The 17,797-nt window shown below is 43.2% G+C and overlaps 1 protein-coding gene across 1 annotated transcript; it reads left to right on the forward strand.

Moving 5' to 3' along the window:
- The first annotated feature begins 1,706 nt into the window (after window positions 1-1,706).
- Window positions 1,707-14,636, forward strand: znf469 (zinc finger protein 469). The gene has a single exon (XM_085461475.1). It carries the CDS (start codon window positions 1,888-1,890, stop codon window positions 13,663-13,665), a length of 11,778 nt encoding a protein of 3,925 aa, XP_085317601.1. The 5' UTR covers window positions 1,707-1,887; the 3' UTR covers window positions 13,666-14,636.
- Window positions 14,637-17,797: the final 3,161 nt, after the last annotated feature.

The following is a 17,797-nucleotide window of genomic DNA, read 5'->3' on the forward strand; positions in this document are numbered from 1 at the left end:
GGCCACAAGACATACTCCTACAGAAACAGGATTGTATTTATGTTTCATCGTGATTAAATGTGGTTTGGTTCTTTTGCCAGGGTGCACAAAGAATTCATTTGTGAGCCATCTGTCATCGTCTTCCAGATAGTCAGCACTAATGTTGTGCTGTCAAACAGTCTTATCATAGGCTCGGTGCTCAGGTGATCAGATACGATCTCTACGAAAGGAATTTGGATGTTTTGCAAAAAAAACTAAAGTAGGGTTGTTTTTTTAAATCTGCCTGAATTATACCTCTAACTGAATACGGCTATAAATAAAAGAGTACATAAATCATAATTACCATACCAACCTGCTAAAGGATGTTTTAGTAAAAATATTGATTCCACAGGATGGATTCAAGATGGAAACAAAATCAGGTGCTGATGACAAAATGACCCAGAGAGTTCCAAAAAAATAATCTCCTGAGAGACTGATGAGGGTGCACATACTTACTGTCTGTTTGTCTTTCACATCTCACAGTGTTATATACAGTTTTCTGGCTCCATTATAGTCACTGGCTAAAAGAGAGGCTCGATTCAGTGGTACTTAGTTTTTCATTTTAGTATGCAGTTTTCACTCATTCCTCACAAGCTAAAACTTTCCTCAGTAAACCACAAGTGCTTTGCTCAAGGACACTTCAGCACAGTGGATGGTAGCCAAAACAGATGCTTTAACCAGAAAGGTAGTCTCGGCAAACACAGGCTACCTCCAGTACCGGTATAGTCAGTGGAGGCAGACAGAAGATGTGTTGGAAGTTTGGTTACCGGGCCTAGAAATTACATTTTGGTGCTAACTGCAAGTTTCATTTGGTCTGACCTCAATCAACCAGGAGCATTGCCGGGCCAAAGTAAACCAGGACCCGAGAGCACTGTCTGGGATGCCTGGGGAAAGGCAACAAACGTCAGTGTGCCCTCACTTCTCACTGTCTAAGGGCTGGCTGACTAATCCTCGATATTCCTCCATGATCTAAACCTGAAGCCTTCTGTAGCAAAAGAACACTGTGGCATTGTGTCCCTTCTCTCAAGGAGTCTGTGATTCATTTACTGGCAATGCACTTTGGATGCATGTACTGAATTTTTCTCATCCTCAGAACTACGTTCAACTTCATCATTCCAAGACGAAACTGCTTTCTTTGTATGACTATTGAATATGACACAACAACTTACTGCTGTCAAGCGAGAATCAAGCACTCAAAAAAACTCTATGTGGTTGTTTGAAATGTGTCTGTTGTTGAAAAAAGGAACTTAGACTAAGTAATATCTCAAGGACTAGTATGAAAAGACAGAATTTTGGAATTCCCTATTGATCACACAGTGTATATTGACAGTACTGTTGTTTGATGCTGCAATACTGCTCTCTGCTGGCAGAAACAGGGAACAAGTATATGACATGAAGTAGCTTTGTGTGAAACTGTAGGGTTTTGTTTTGTTTTTTAACTTTATTTGTTTCATTTGGAAGTTCCTGACATTTCTATTTTCAATACTAACACCTAGGCCAAAAAGTATTTTTTGGATACACAAGTTTTTCTGAATGCTGTTCAATGTTTCGCTTGCATGTTTAATTAGTATTGTTTGCTTTTATCTAACAAAAAACATTTAATTTCTAAGAGTTTTTAATTGTTTTCATCAGATAGTTTAAGGTTGCCATCTGATCCTCTTTGCTCTTTATTCCTTCCAGGTCTGATTTGCTTTGGTGCCAGATCTGCAATTGACAATGAGGGTGAAGAGATGAGCTTGCAGCGAGAAGCCCGGTCCCTGCAGTTCCTGCCACTGGACATTTAGTGATTATTACTACACACAAGACGATGTCCCTGTCTCCCAGATAGCGCTTCTGAGGACCAGGCCTTCACAGCACACATTGTGCACCATGGCAGGAGAGACTCAGCGAATGCATGCAGTCAAAGAGCTGGACACTGAGTCCAAACTGCAGGATGAGGGCACCACGCTGGAGCAGACGAGTGAAAAAACCTCAAAGGAATCTTCAGAGCACTTTTCAAGCACAGGCACTGAGGCCAGAGCCAGTAGCAGAGGGCCCAAAGCTGAAAAAATAGAGAAGAAAAGGGACTGTCCTCAGCAGCGTGAGGCTGTCATACGACCACAGCAAGCAGGGAAGATTGACTTCAGATCACTGCAGAACAGATCAAAGTTCGCCACTGACAGGACTTGGTCGAGTGGCAAAGGCAGTCCCCAGTCTCCAAGTGGAAAGAGCCGCAGCCGAGAGAAAGGGAAGCGGTCAGTAAAGACAGAGCGAGGCAACCCACAGCAGCTGTACAGACCAGGCATTACAAATCCACGCACTGTTGGTATTGCATATCCGCAGCAGAAGGTTTTGCCACCCAAGAAGTTGGAAACCAGTCGTGGCCCAGTTTCGGGCAGCTACAGATTCCACGTTCCCAGTATACCAGAGAGAGAGGCCGAACTACAACAAGAAGAGCTTAGCTACAGCCGCTGTTTCCAAGAGGCTTCCTCTAACCTCACCTCCCAAAGCTTTACCTCACAGACACTGGGCTCCTCAAGTGGAACATCATCTCACCCACACCCACCCCTGTCACAGCAGCAGCAGCCAGCATCCATGGAGAGCAACAGTGCACAGCCTGGCGGCCAACTGATTCTGACTGACTTTCATCTGAGTGGCTCTAATGCATGGGCATCTCCTGAAAGGACTTTCAATGGTGCTAACTTTGGGGTTTCATCGCAGAAATCCACTGCCCTATCAGAAGCAAATAAGGCAAACACATTTGTGCCTGGCCCATTTCAGTATGGATATAATTTAATGGAAGAATCAACCTCTGACTCTTTTCCCTGTGAACAGGACCCACAATCCCAAGACTTCACAAACGCCTCTTTAGGTTCTGTTCATGTGACCCATAACTCGTTTTCTTTCGCACCTGCAGAAGGGCAAAATATTGCTCAGAACAACACTCAGTTCAATAATGAACAGCAACCAGAGGGTCGAAGCACTTATCCTCACAATCCGCAGTCACAGTTTATGCAAGGGGTGGCATCATCCATCCAGTGTCCAAGAAACCTGAGTGAGGACTCAGCCAGCAGCGACAGCTCTGGCTCCAGCTCACAGCAGTCGGAGCAAGGAAAGACTGGGCTGGCCGAGAGCACAGATGCAATTGGTCAGGCAGACAGTAGGGATGCAGCCATCACCTCGGGGAGTAAGAGAAACTGTCACCCCAAAGACACAGCTGCCAACCAAAGAACACTCATTCAAGGAAGTATGCATGCAAGAAATATTTCACAAGTCCCAGGCTCACCAATGCACTTTCCCACCAAAACATATAACAGCATTCCAGTCAATAACATTCGCTCGAGCACAATGGCTTTTGATAAAAACATCAACAGTAATGTTCTAAGTAGGATACCACATTCATGGGAGGGGCCTAATAAGGCATATTCACAAGAGGATCCAAACACAATTCAGTACACTGATATAAATGACAAGTTTCAGTTTCAGAACCAGCCAGCGATTGACCAAAGGCCAAATTCATCTAAAAATAACAGAATGCCCTGGCAGCAGATACGACCCACCCCTGCCATGCCAAACCAAAGTAGAATTGAGTTATCTAGACAAATAAGCAATCAAAAATTGGCTTACATAGTTTCCCCCTCTGACTGGCAGGATGACATAAAATCACATAAACCCAGCTCGTTGAAAACTCCTGGCTCATTTCAGAACAGCAGAACTGGTGATGTCTTTTCAAACCAAAGACAGGAGATTGTTAAAAAAAACAGTAACACAGTCCCAACTTTTAAAGTAGAAACAAGCCACTCACAAGTATGTGAGTCGAAAAATAAGGTAGTATTCTTTGGACTCAATCATTCTCTTCCAGCAGCACCGTCAAGAAACTACAGCTTTCCACCATTACAGGTGCCGCCTATGGGACTGATGATGGTATCGCCTTATGAATCCCCTTTACCATCCCCAGTTCATAATCCTGCATCTAGCAGTACCTGCTCCTCCCACTCCCCAGCATCCACGAGCCCTGTTAACATCAGCTCAGAGGACACGCAGATATCTAAGCCACCACCCTCTCACCCATTCTATCACCAACCACAAGGCAAAACCCAGTTACCCTCAGATCACCTGAGCACTCACTCCCACCAGTTTCATTCCGACGCTCCGCGGAACCTTCCTTTTGTACCAGACAGACCCAAAGACGACATGATGAGCTACCTGCAAAGCAGTAGTCATGTAAAGACAACTATGGATGGAAGCAAAGCTTATGTGGATAGTTTTGGCGTGGAGCACCAGCAGCCTCCCCCGCCATACTCTGCACATCAGCTGTTAGCCAGCTCATTAGCCACAGCAAATCTTGACCAGTTGGATGTGCTCCTGACATGCAAACAGTGTGATCAAAATTTCAACAACCTGGCCTCATTTTTAGGCCATAAGCAATACTGTGCTCATCACACGTTTGCACAAAATGACCTCAAAGAAACGGCAAAGATTGAGGACAGTAGAAAATACCATTCAGATCCAGCAAAAGCAGTGTCGTCCGTGTCAAACGTTTCACTCTCAAGGTGTCCGTCTGATCTTCACTTGTCTTTGTTGGGCCTCAATAAAAATGGCGACCTGATATGTGACAGTGAAATGAAAGGAGACAATAAAGACGATTCAATGAAACTGTTCTCCAGTTCAGTCAACCTCCCCGAGCTGGAAATGGATGCCAAGTTAGACAGTCTAATCACAGAAGCTTTGAACGGACTGGGATATCAGTCAGACAATGCTGAAATAGACAGCAGCTTTATTGATGCATTTGCTGATGATGACCTCACCACTGTCAAAACATCGTCAAACAAACAATCTCTGAAAATGAAAGAATCCCTGGTCTTTGAGAGCAAAAATAAACAAGCAGTTGATGATGTGTCTTTCACACAGGAAAAGTATTTTTATGACTCTGATGTAGAGAGCCCTGAGAAAATCTCTCTGAATCTGGAACAAGATGAGAAAATTAACATAAAAAAAGAAGTCTCTCATAAAAATTCAAGAATTGCCTCCAGGGAGAAGACGTGGGAACAAGGCAGCAAAGTGAAAGAGGCAAAAACTCTGTGCAAGAGCGAGGGCGAAAACACGGGGACACAGAGGTTACTCTTATCCAGCAAGTTTTCGGAACGCTGCGGCGTTAAGAGCTTTCAGGACAACTCCGCACTTCGAGGGTCGGCACCCTCACAGGCCTCCACCTCTCCGACTTCAAGAACTGCAGTGAAAGAGAGCAAGAGGAAAAACACTGGAGGGGGCACCTGGAGCAAAGAACTTATTCACAAAATAGTTCAACAGAAAAATAAGCTCCATAAACTCCACGTCAAAGGTACTAAAAACCTTCAGTTTTCCTTGGTGATGGAGAGACTAACTCCTACGGTGCAGAACACCGCCTTTGGAGAATACGACTATGTCTCAGACTCAGATGATGAATGTGAGCCCGTAAAGATAGCAAGCCAAGGCCGACTGAATCAGAGTAGTCGCTGTAAATATACATACACTAAAGAGTGCAAGTGGCGAGCGAAGAGCGAGAGGGACCAGGCAGCATGGAGGCATGAGTCGAAGGACTGTTTTGAGATGAAAAAAAGCGAAGAGGTTTCTCTCTCGCCCGACAAGCACAGCTCTCACCAGAGGCTCAGGAGGCGGGGTAGCAGATCGTCCACAAGCAGTGAACTCAGCACATCTGTGAGTGTTTCAAGTGATAGTATCAACAGCCCCAAAAGCACTGATCGCACTGACTCAGACTGTGAGAAGAAGACAGACAAAAACAAAGAGTCTCCAGAGCAGAAAACCCATGAAAGGTCTTCCCCTCAGAAGTTATTTAAAGAGTCCAGCACACTTGCACTGACTTTCACAAAATCTGTCAAGAAGTATAACAACAACAAAGCCATTCATTCTGATATCAAAGACAATACAGAGGATCCAAAGAAATGTCACTCAAATCCTGAAGCTGCTGATCTAGCGGCATCCTCACAAAAAGCAAAAGACACAGTAAAGCACTTGGAAAAAAGCAAAACGTCTCATGCAAAATCAAGAGAGAAACCCGTGTCTCACAAAAAAGAACCCAGTACAACGGTTACTTCAGACAGAAATTCCCTACAGAGAGCAGACAATCTTTGCCCTAAAGACGAACCAACACAATGTGGCGGCACAGATAACAAGACATTTAATTCACAGTCCCCCTCTACCAAAGAAACTGATTTCAATATTGACAGAAAAACAAAGGGCAAAAGAAGAGAGGGCTCCCTGGCTGCACAGCCAGAGTTATCAGACACTCCCACGTTTGAAAAACAGAGCGACAGTGTCTGTGCAGTGAAAGAGGCTATCACTTTAGCCAGTGACCTAGTCACGCACAAACCTGGGTCTCTTTGCAGCTCTTTGATGGATGAAGTGTGCCTGTCTCCAACTGAAAGCCAAAGCCCGCTGATACAAAAAGACACACTCCACCTCATGCCTTACCCCCTGGACCAGGAGCAAGGACTCATTAAATCTCCGCTTTCATTTGACACCTCATCAATGTTTGGGGACCTCACAGGCTTTGACGGTGGCCTTTACTCGGAGATGCCGATACAAAAAGAGGGTTTCCATTCAATAGAAAACACATCGGAGAAAAAGGACGACTTTGTGTCATCTTTCTCTCCTTTTCTGGAGCAAAGAGACTGGAATCTCATTGTTAGCCCCGTTCTACCAGATGAGATATCCCAGTACAAAAGCAACTCGGAGAAATCAAATGAAAAGAAGCCAGATTATAATCACGTTCCTTTGTCTCTGCCAGAAAAAATAACTGACTACAGTGCAAATCTCAACAGCTGTGCATCAGAGGATGAGCTGGAGATAAAGAGAATAGTGAACGAGCTCGAGAACCAGCTGCAGACAACAAAGTTGGAAAGGCCACCGATACTGGATCAGCACGTCCCCAAACAGCTGCAAATGAGCAAATTTTCACCTTTACGTCTGGGTGATGAGTCAGAGAGTGAGTGCCCCACTTTGGATGCTAAATGCTCTGTACCGACGATAGATGTACCTGTTTCGATGCCTTCAGAGCCTTTCACTGAACAGGGACTCTCATGGCACGGCACGTTTCAATTTGAGCTAATGGGTGAACATCACAGTCCCCACACTGCAATTCACAATGAATCAGGGGCTCTTGAAATATTTTCAGACAAAGAGGGCCATGCACCAAATTTAATCTCTGCATCCTCACGTATTGAACACCCACAGCTCCACCTTGGTCAAAAAACGGAGGAAAGAAGTGCTGAAGAAGACACTCCTGCGGAAACAAAGGAAGAGATTTTGGAGCAGAAGAGATATACAGAAAATCTCATGAAAAGTCTGGAGGTGATTTCACACTCTATATTCAAGAAAGAACCCCTTATATCAGTAGACAAAACGCCAAATGTCAACTCTCCCCAAAGTCAACAACATGTAGAAACTGAATGTCAGGCAACAGATGCAGTTGAAAGAGAAGATCATGAGGAAAAGGAAGCAATTATGAAAAAGGAGAATATATTATCACCTCCAAATATCAGTGAGAGGAAGGATGAAATTGAATTCATTCTGGATGAGTCAGAGTCATCTCTCTCCAGCAAGGCTGACCCCAGAGTCAATGGCAGCCAGCCAAATTCATCGCAGCCAAGTGAGGCCACAGAAAACAAGGATTACAAGGCACAGAGTAAAGTCGCATCAGAGCAGGATATCTCCAAGAGTAGCACTTTAACCGAGACTGCTCACTGCTCAAGTGTGGTGACACATGAGCCACGTGTGGATGAGGAATCTTGCGGGAACTGTAATGCAGAGGACAATGTCGATCAGCTGTTTAAAAACAGTAGTGTCAGCCGAGAGTATTCACCCACGGGTGAGGAAGCGGAGGCGGTGAAGGGAATTACGGGTCACTCTGGTGTTCATCTGTTATCACCAGCTCAGGCTGAGCCCAGTTCAGATATTAGTGAGAAAATGGCAGATGTGACGAAGGCAGCAGCGGAGCGACAATCAGCTGGTAGCCATGGTAATCGTGACGACAACAGCTCATTGCATGCTGACAAATTAAAAGTGGAGCGGTCAGAAAGTAAAACTGTTAAAATAACTGTTGAAACATCAAGCCAAGATCATTTAATAGGCCTGTCGACACAGACGTACAGTGAAACTGATATGTCCGTAGAGATTGTCACCACAGACAAGCCCTGCAGTCCGTTACTGGTGGAAACCAAAACAGAAAGCTCTAGATGCTGCTCGCCCTTCCATGACACCCAATCCATAGAGGGACAAAGCAATCTGTTGATCATTTCACAGTCTGATGGCATCATTAACGGTGATTCCTGCAAAATGACTCCATTTAATGACTCATTAAAAACTGAGACAGGTCTCATCTTTGAGTCTGCTCAGAAACGAGAAGAGATTTTAAATGTTCAGGACATCAAAGAGCAGCTTCCCATTGATTTCATGGCAAGTCAGCATAACTCACCGTGCAGAGATGAAGTGGAAGAAAGTCACTGCGTCTATTTAACGACTGCTCCATCAGTCAGTCCTCTATTATCAAGCTCTAATCAAATGCCTATGCGGAAATGTAACACAGAAGAGGATTCGTGTAAGTCAAACAATACATGCGACAATAAATTTATTGATCAAGACTCCATTCAAAATACAAAATCCCCAAGAAGCAAAGGCAAAAACAAAAATTCAAACAGTGAGGAGCTAAACACAACCGTGGAGATGGAGTACTCTTTAATAAGTCCGCCTGACCTGCACTTGGGAATGATAGAGTGTAAAATCCCCAGATCTGAAACCACCATCTCCTCTCCACTTCCAGCAACCGTTATGGCAGAACCACCAGTGGTATCAGAGAGCCTTGGAAAAAGAGATTTAATGTACGACTTCAAGCTCAGCCCACTCAACTATAACAGCATCTCAGATGAACCTCCACAACTAAACCAGTACGATTACATACCAGTCTCACCAGCCAGTCAGCCTAAAGAGAATGCAGATACCGTGCTGAGACCCAGTGATGACTCTGAATCATGTGATCTGAGTATAAACCCTGCACTGATTTTTAGCAAAACTGAAGCAGACACAGGAGCATCACTGAATTCCAACCCTGCAGCTAAGCTATATTCATCCGATGAACCACTGGTGCTACAGCAGAGTATGAAATTCACATGTTTTTCACTGGGGCTCCCAGCTCAAAGCAAGAGAACAGACTCTACAGCTGGTAATGTAAAGACAAACCTGGAGGTTTGCCATGAGGTGCTCAAACCTGTTGAGAATTTGCATGTGCATGCAGACCTTCTGAGCAAGGCTGAAACAGAAACTTTAGATTCTCACAAAGCTTCTGTTGAGGACAGTAAACTTCTCAAAAAAACCTTTTCAGATGGTCCGCCCACTCCTAAGCCACTCATCATCTGTGAAAGTGAACAAATGCTGATTCCATCAGACCCTTCAGAGAAGCGACCAACAATAGACACTGGCCAGTGTTCAACAACGCAAATACACAAAGATGTGACGCAAAAAAAGACACAGAGCAGCGCTCAGCAGGGCAAAGTGCTCTGCGAAATTTGCTTCATGTGTTTCAGGACTGTGCCAGGGTTAAAGAGGCATAAAGCAATGAAGCATTTGGTCAAAGCTGAAAAACACACTGGCCCGCAGAGTGCAGCATCAAGCCATCAGGGGAGTGCGCTTATTTATGAAGCATCACAAACTACAGAGAAAAAACATAAAGATGATTCACAGACCTGTTACCCAACAAAAATAGATGGCCTGCCTGAGATAAGTAGTGCTCTCATATCTAAAGCGGCAGACACCGAATCCATCCTGGAGGAAATGGCAAGTGAGACAAGTGCAGTGGCAGTAGATGAAATAGGCTATCAAAGCCCAATGCTGTCAGTAAAAGCAAAGAAGAACAACAAAGCTAGAAAGAACAAGAACAGTGAGGTAAACAGAAAGCCTAACCATCTCTCTGATGAGCTTCTGAATATATTAAAAACAGATATACTTCAAGCTATAACTCCCGAATTCAAAAGCAGTGCAGAGCGCAGCCAATCTTCTGAGGAACAGGAGAAAACCAGTGAAAGAACTGAGGAATTCCCTCACTGTGCTGCTTCAGAGCCTGCTTTTGACAACACAGCCCGATCTCCAACAAAAGAGACAAATGTACTTAATGAAACTGTGGAGATCAATCAAATTGCTGATGCAGAAGAAACAAAATGTACGAGTATCACAGAGATGGCAAATTTGGAAGTGTGTACGGATAATAATGTGGAAAGTACTATAACTGTAGAAAAGGAGGTTATCAGAGAATGTGATGAAACCAGAAGGACTCTGCTCCCTGTGGAAGACATGTGTGAACTGAAAGGTTCAGAAGATAGCCTTGCCCAGGAGATTCTTAGAAACGTGGCAGGCGAAATAAAATGTGAGAAAAACAGTAGCCCTGCAGACAAAGTACATCCTCTCTCCTGTTTGAACTCCACAGCTCTCAGCCCTCCAAGTATAAGTCCTGATCTGAAGGCCCTACTTGACGATGACACCACATTCTCACAGCTCTTCCCCAGAGATGATGAGGCAAAAAGGAAGAAGTGCCAAAGGGTGTACAGCAAAAGAAACAAAAGGCAGAAGCTATCGCCCCGTTCAAATGTGACTGCTGACTTCCTTCCTCCTGAAACATTCGTGCAAAGTAAAGATCAATTCGCGGAAAACCAGGCTGAACAGACTTTTAATGACAATCACGCAAAGCACTGTGAATATGAGACAATTTCTCTTGATGATGCCATCATGTTGAATATGTGCCACAACAGCACAATAAAGGCAGATGTCACACCGCTGGCAGATGTTAAACAGAGGGATCAGGGGGATGCTGTTCATGACAACATTAAAGAGCTCCGCAGCAGCCTCTTGAAACCTCTTGAAAGCACAATTGATGAATCTTCAATTGAATGGAGTGGTCCCGCTGCCTTCACCAGCTTTGATACCAGCTCATCTGTGACCTCTGATCCCAAATCTTGTAAACCAGAAGTAGCATCCACCCCGTACACTGTGGAGCCAGAGGGCGTTCAAACCTTCCACAGCATTGACATCCAAAACATGAACACCACGTTTCAGCTTCCAGAAATCCAGTTCTTTGATTCTAATAAAGATATCTCAGTAGCTCCTCCAGCAATCGCAACTGTTGATGTGGAGAATAGAGATGATGAAAAGTCCAACAAAGTGGCAGAGCGGCGAGGCAGGAAACGGCAAGATGGCGGAATGAAAGTCAAAGATAAACAATACAAGTGCAAAGTGTGTTTCACTTGGTTCCTTACCCTGGGTGAGCTGAACTTTCACAAACTCTCCCACAACCCCTCTCCACCTCCAACCTGCTACATGTGTGTCCAGCGTAAATTCAGCTCCAGGGAACAACTAAGAGACCATCTGAGGGAGAAGCATGCAAAAAACAAGACAGGTATTTGGACCTGTGGAATGTGTTTGAAGGAGATATCAGATGTGTGGATGTACAATGAACACTTACGGGAGCATGCCACACAGTTTGCCAGGAGGGGTCAGACTCAAGGATCCATGCTAGGCATTTCGGGCAGCTTCATGCAAGAGACAGCAGTGAAGAACTTCATCTCCTCAATAATGCAACATCGCCCCAGCAAGGTGAGCAGAGAGGCCAGCAAAGTTAATAAAGAACAGGAAAAAGCTGTTTCTGCAGACAGCACAATGGTAGAGGGTGCTGAGGCAAAGCTTCACAAATGTAAAAGCGCCAGCGGAGCTGGTGGGAAGAACGCCTTAACCCCACTTGAAGTCCTCCACAAAACAGAGACACCTAAAAGCGTGGAGATGCATCCCAACTGCAAAGACCCCTCAAGAGACTGCCACCACTGCGGAAAACAATTCCCCAAACCATTCAAACTCCAGAGACATTTAGTGGTTCACAATTTGGAAAGGATTTTCCTGTGCCACAAATGCCCCGTCTCTTATCAGGAGGCCCAGGAGCTTAAAGATCATCTGAAGAGAGCTCACGAGGAGGTGGATGAGCTGGATTCGAAGCACACCACCCTCTACACCTGTGAGCTCTGCGCTGATGTCATGCACGTGATTAAAAAATCCTTCATCTGCAGCACCTGTAACTACACCTTCTCCAAGAAAGAGCAGTTTGATCGTCACATGGAAAAGCACCTGTCAGGGGGAAACAAAATTTTCAAATTCCGAGGCGTCTTGAGACCCGTCAGAGTGTCTGCATCCAAAGAAGATGAATGTGTTTCGCCTACAAGTAAAAAGAGGAGAATTCTCCCTGACAGTCTGCAAGAAAACAGCTCAGACAGTGGCATTGCTAGCGTAAGCTCACTGCACTTAAATCAAAACTCTGACACACAGTCTTCCAAACCCCCTGTGTCCATGGCAGACGACTCCACACAGACCATCAAAAATGAATACCACAGTGACACAAACAATACAAGTGTGAAGACTGAGGACATTGCTGAGGACTACTCTGAACTGCTTGTAAAGTTGGAAAAATGCATTCATATGGATTCTCCTGAGTCTGCTACACCCAAGAAGGAGGAAATTGACCCGACTCCCTCGCCTCATCTTGATAAAGAGGGTAATGAAATATCAATTCCTGAAGCATGCGACGTGAAAGAGGAGAATGAGTCGATCCACATTAGAGCAGAAACAACCTGTTGGTCAGCATCTAAAGAGAGTAGTGGTGCGGGGGAGGAGACTGTTAAAGCTGAGGAAGGTTCTGTTCAAGGTGACGCTACAGAAACGGAAGAAAAAACTGATTCACCTCCTCCTAGTGACAACTCTGTAGTCAGCTTAATAGAAAATCAAATCAGTTTAAAGACACCTGAGTCTGCAAAGGATGAATCAGCTGTCGATGTGATGGACCAGCAGGGGGATGAGGAGCAGTGGCATCAGATGTCCAACTCTTCTAGTAATAGCAGCAAACAACAGATCTTATCTCATGGTGCTGAGCAGGAATATGACAGTCAGAATAAAGAGAAGGCTGCCCTTGAGAAGTCAATTGACAACACCAAAAGTAGTCCAAAGACCACAGAGTCAACACCAGGCCTTCACTCCAAGGTTTCCCCCAATGCCTCAGCTTCAAATGAGGATAAGGAACCGCTGAGGCGACAGAAGAAGAGAAAGGACACGAAATCCCCTCATAGCCTGCAAAGGGTTTCCTCTCCAGTCACACAAGAAAATTTTGGCGTTGATTCTAGACCCAAGAAGAAATTTTGCCCCAGCAAGTGTGCAAATCCGTCTCTGCAGAGAAAGTCAGATGGACTGAATGAGTACCCTGTGCTGTCCTCAGTACGGGATGATGTCGTTAGCAACAAAATCATTTCCAAGTGCAAGACTGTAAGTTTGGGCTTGCAGTCGAAACGAAGTCTGCTTGATAGCTGTACGCAAAAGAAGGCTGAGTTTGTGAGCCCTCAGAACGGGGACTATAAAACCAAAAAGGGAACTCTGGGGAGAGCTTTGCATTCTCAGATATCGAAAGTTTCTTCAGTTCCCATGAACAATTCTTTGAAATCTCGACCAAAGATAGGGGTAAGGTCGATGGAGACCCATTCCTACCGGACAGCAGAGTCACAGAACCACCTCCTCAGCCAGCTGTTTGGCCAAAAACTCACTAGCTTTAAGATTCCTTTAAGGAAGGACACATCAGAATCTATTAACTAAGGGTTGGGGAGGGGGGGGATCTGTGAATAATAGACTGTAAATGTTCACAGGTATAAATGTTTAAGACAATTCATTATGGTGAATGAGATTGCACAGCTATTTTCTGTGAAATGCTTTAAATCTTTAAATACTTACATAGTCACTTTATTTCTTCTTTGTACATGTGTTTTTATTACATAAATGTGAGGATGAATGGCAAATATGAATATTGGGTCAGAAATTAAATATGCTAGTTGGAGAAATCATTGAACTTTTTTTAAGAGAATATATTTCATTTACCTAAAGGAGAGAAAAAAGAATACTTGAAAATACAGTAAAATATTTTGTTTTTAGAAATGCATGTTCATGTTGCATTCATAAAATAATTTTTTTAATGTTTTCTACTAAAGGACCAAATGACATCAGAACTGACATGGACTATTGTCTGTGCACCTTTCATAAATACTTCCTACATAGTCATTTTGTATTTTTTTTTTTTTTACATTACTGTACTGCATTGACATTCATCGTATTAGCCTTTGTATAAACATTACGTGGTGCTACATTGTGTTTTTTTATTGTAATGTGAATGCCAATGTCCTCAGAAGGGAACATGAGATCTGTAGCAGATGCAGTTACAAACGTACATCAGACTGTTTTTACTGGCTCTCTGTATTTTATTAATACTGTGTAAACCATCCAAGTAAATCACATGTAGGCTGACAGAAAACAAAATTAGGAAAAGCTTCCATTGTATAAACTCAGGTGCATACAAGGACATCAAAGTCCCAAGACCTGTATTTGGAGTTCTTCCCATGCACTGAAAATACCACACACAAATTACAAACTCAATCTGTAACTCCAAGTGTTTAATTCTTAATAGTATTTACTAGGACAACAAAGGTGCTTTATCTTGTTTATACTGTATGTATCTTACATTGTATTATATTGTAGGTAGATGAATGTGTGGTGTAAAAGTTTTATTTTAAAAATGTGCAAAATGAATACGAATGAAAAGAAAGGGAAATGCAGTGTCTCTTGCAAGTTGTAAAGTGGCTCACCAAGTGCCTGTTTTATAGTTGGTTATTAAAGATCTGTACAGGTCTCTCCTTGCTCTTTTCTTCTTTTGTTCATGACATGTTTTGCAAATGTTCCTACTTCCATCCCTGCGGACTGCAGCTGTCACCGCTTGCTTCAAACACTGGAAGCAGTGGAAGGTGCGTGTGCCTGGAGGCAAAAACAGGTGCACACACAACAAACTCTGACGCCATATTTTTGTCTTCAAATCAGCACTTCGCTGAGCTCACTTTTCATCAGAGAGACGAGCATAAATGTATCTTTACTACAGGGAAATATTCAGCAAGAAGACAGTTGCATTTATCCAACCATATGTTGTTGGTCTCCGTGAGCACTGGCAAGCAGGCAGCGAGGAGCTCCCGCTTGTTTCATGCTTCCGTCATGCTGCTCTACCACCACGTGTAAAATGGCTTCTGTTCCTACATGAACACTTTTCATCATCACATAGGAATAAAAAGCCATATTACACAGTGGCATACACACAGAGAATACAAGGAGGGGGGTCCTCGCATTTTTCCCCGTATTACCTGAGGGGAAAAAGCAAGAAGAAAAGAGGATAGTCAGAAAAATCAAGTCTTTCTTTGGTTGAAGCTCAGGATTTGGTTCTTGAGGAAAAAAATAAATAAAAGATTAAAAAACAGTATTCAATAATAACAGTTGGCTGACTGAAGTGGATGTCTGCATTACAAGATGACATTTAACAGCAATCATCAGCACACTGTAAAGGACGGTTTAAACTATTAGTCTGTGTTCAATTCGATTCAATTCAATTTTATTTATATAGCGCCAAATCACAACAAAAGTCACCTCAAGGCGCTTCTGTGTTGAGGATATAAGCAGATTTCCACATATGTGGCTCCTTTTTCTTCAAAATCAAAGATCTCACTTGTGGTACGAACACACTGGTGTTTTCTGTAAACACTGTAAGCAGCCATCGGCCCATGTGTTGATTCAGAGGGAGTGTGGAGGAAACAGAGCCACCGTGTTGTTGAAATAACTTCTCCAATTATATTTGTGTGAATGCTGGTTTGGCAGCAGACGCAAACACCATATTTTTGGACTCACTGATGACAACTGAAAATAAAGCAGGCATAACTGGGAGGGAATTATAGGCCTCGGTCCCTGTCAGCCTCTCTCAAGGAGAAGCAGCGATTCAGACTGCATGAACGTGTGCCGGCACGTGTGCTATATCCTGACCTTTGTTACCGTACCCAAAATAAGCACTTTAAAGATAGAAAATCAAGATTGTTTCCTTGAAGCAGTCGAGGAGATGTCATGAAGGCTGAGTGCTGAAATGAAAACTCTTACAAAAATCAAGCAGTGTTCAGAAGCATCCCAGTTATATCATCCTGCGTATAGACCCTAGAGTCTAATGCTTGTGAGGCTTTTCCAATACTCCTAAACATTTTAGATACACATTGCATAATCAGAAATGGTCTAACGTTAGCAGTGATGTAAAATGAAGGATTTGGCATTTAAATTATTTTTGGACCTAGGTATTAGCAGGTTTTGGTTATGAAGTAATGAAACCCATCATAAATGTCACTGTATCAGTGGAAAGTCATTTTTAATCCTTCAGTCAATAATTAATAAGACTCTAGTTTGCCTTTTCAGTGTCAAAAAGTGAAGACTGTCTCCCCTGATGTTTATCCTCAGCTGTCTATCTATGTATTTAAAACCCAATTGTCAGTCTTTCGCTCAGCATTTGTTAAATACTTCCAGATAACCCACAGAATAACTTGCTGTTTAATATTTAATGATGTATAGCAATGACTCGGTTGGATTACTAAAGCAGCTCACTGAAGCATAAAATATTTTGTGGTTTTTGTAGAGCTGCTTTTTTTCTTATTCTAAACAATAATTAAATTCCCACCCATTAGTAGATCCACAGCAAAAAATAAATGAAAAACCTTCGTGGGAGGATGGATGACCATCTGTTGATGCGTGTGTGTGTGTGTGTGTGTAGTAAAAGAATGCCACTGACTCATTGGCAGACGTATCAAGATTAATTAAAAAAGAAAAGAGCTGCTGAGGATCACAATGTGCTTTGGTTTAGCCTCAAAGATTAATCATTTAAAATGCTTAAATATTGAAAGACCTTGATTGTCACAGTAAATATAGGGTGCGTGGTTCATGAAGATTTTAACAGTATTCAAAAACAACACAGTTCTCAGTGTAACTGTTATGAAGTGAAATCTAGTTACAGATCTAATTAATGCATGATCTGGACTGGGAGTAAATTTATTGCACTGCAGGAATCCTTGCAACTCAGGGACTCAGGCATGAGTGTGGTGCCTGAAGGCTGCATCACTGATGACTTCAGTGACGTCTAAGCCATCAAATTGTGTCAGTGAAATGCCTGTGTGGTGATTAACATGTCAAACAGAGCAATTATAATAGAAGCAAAATTACAGTTACATGTTGCTTTGTACGTACAAAGTTTGCCATTTAACAATCTCAGGCTCAAATTAAAATTTTTGTTGCTAATGCAGAAGTACTAATGCACAACCAAGTCCTGCAGTGGTACTTCTGAGTAAAAAAAAACTCATAAAATATGTATGTGGGGTAATCAGGTTGTTAGTTTTTAACTGTTGCAAATCAGCAACGCCTGCCTCGAGAGGGTTAAGTGTTTACATTTCAGATTTATTATCCTTCTGAGCTCCACTGGTAATTTATACGCTAATTAGTGGTTGATGTTTTGTCCTTGACTGCATCTGGATTTTACCTGAATGTCATGCTGAGCTTGGTCCCCCCCCCACACACACACACACACAGTCTTGTTGTTGTTGATTAAGACAGAATTAGAGACCTCAGCAGATTGTGTCACAGTTTAGCCCACAAAGTGTCACACATAGTATGAGCCCCACACACCCTACTGCCATGCATCCTTTTATCATCTGATCTATAAGGAAATTCTCCAGAGGCACAGTCATGCAGGAGCATGACAGGAACGCTTTGCACTTTGAAGTAGAGTGACATTATCAGTAAGTACGGTCTTGAAATAGCATCTCCTCTCACTCCATATCTGAGTCTCCCACCCCTGCCTCATCTGATCTCCGACTTTCTTTCCTCCATT

The sequence above is a fragment of the Copadichromis virginalis genome, linkage group LG7, assembly GCF_057382275.1.
Source record: "Copadichromis virginalis isolate Kocher_CV1m ecotype Utaka linkage group LG7, C_Virginalis_male_GT1.1, whole genome shotgun sequence".
Lineage (NCBI taxonomy): Eukaryota > Metazoa > Chordata > Actinopteri > Cichliformes > Cichlidae > Copadichromis > Copadichromis virginalis.

Bases quoted from the DNA above. Each gene is read 5' to 3' on its own strand.
- znf469 (XM_085461475.1), top strand. From the start codon at position 1,888: ATGGCAGGAGAGACTCAGCGAATGCATGCAGTCAAAGAGCTGGACACT.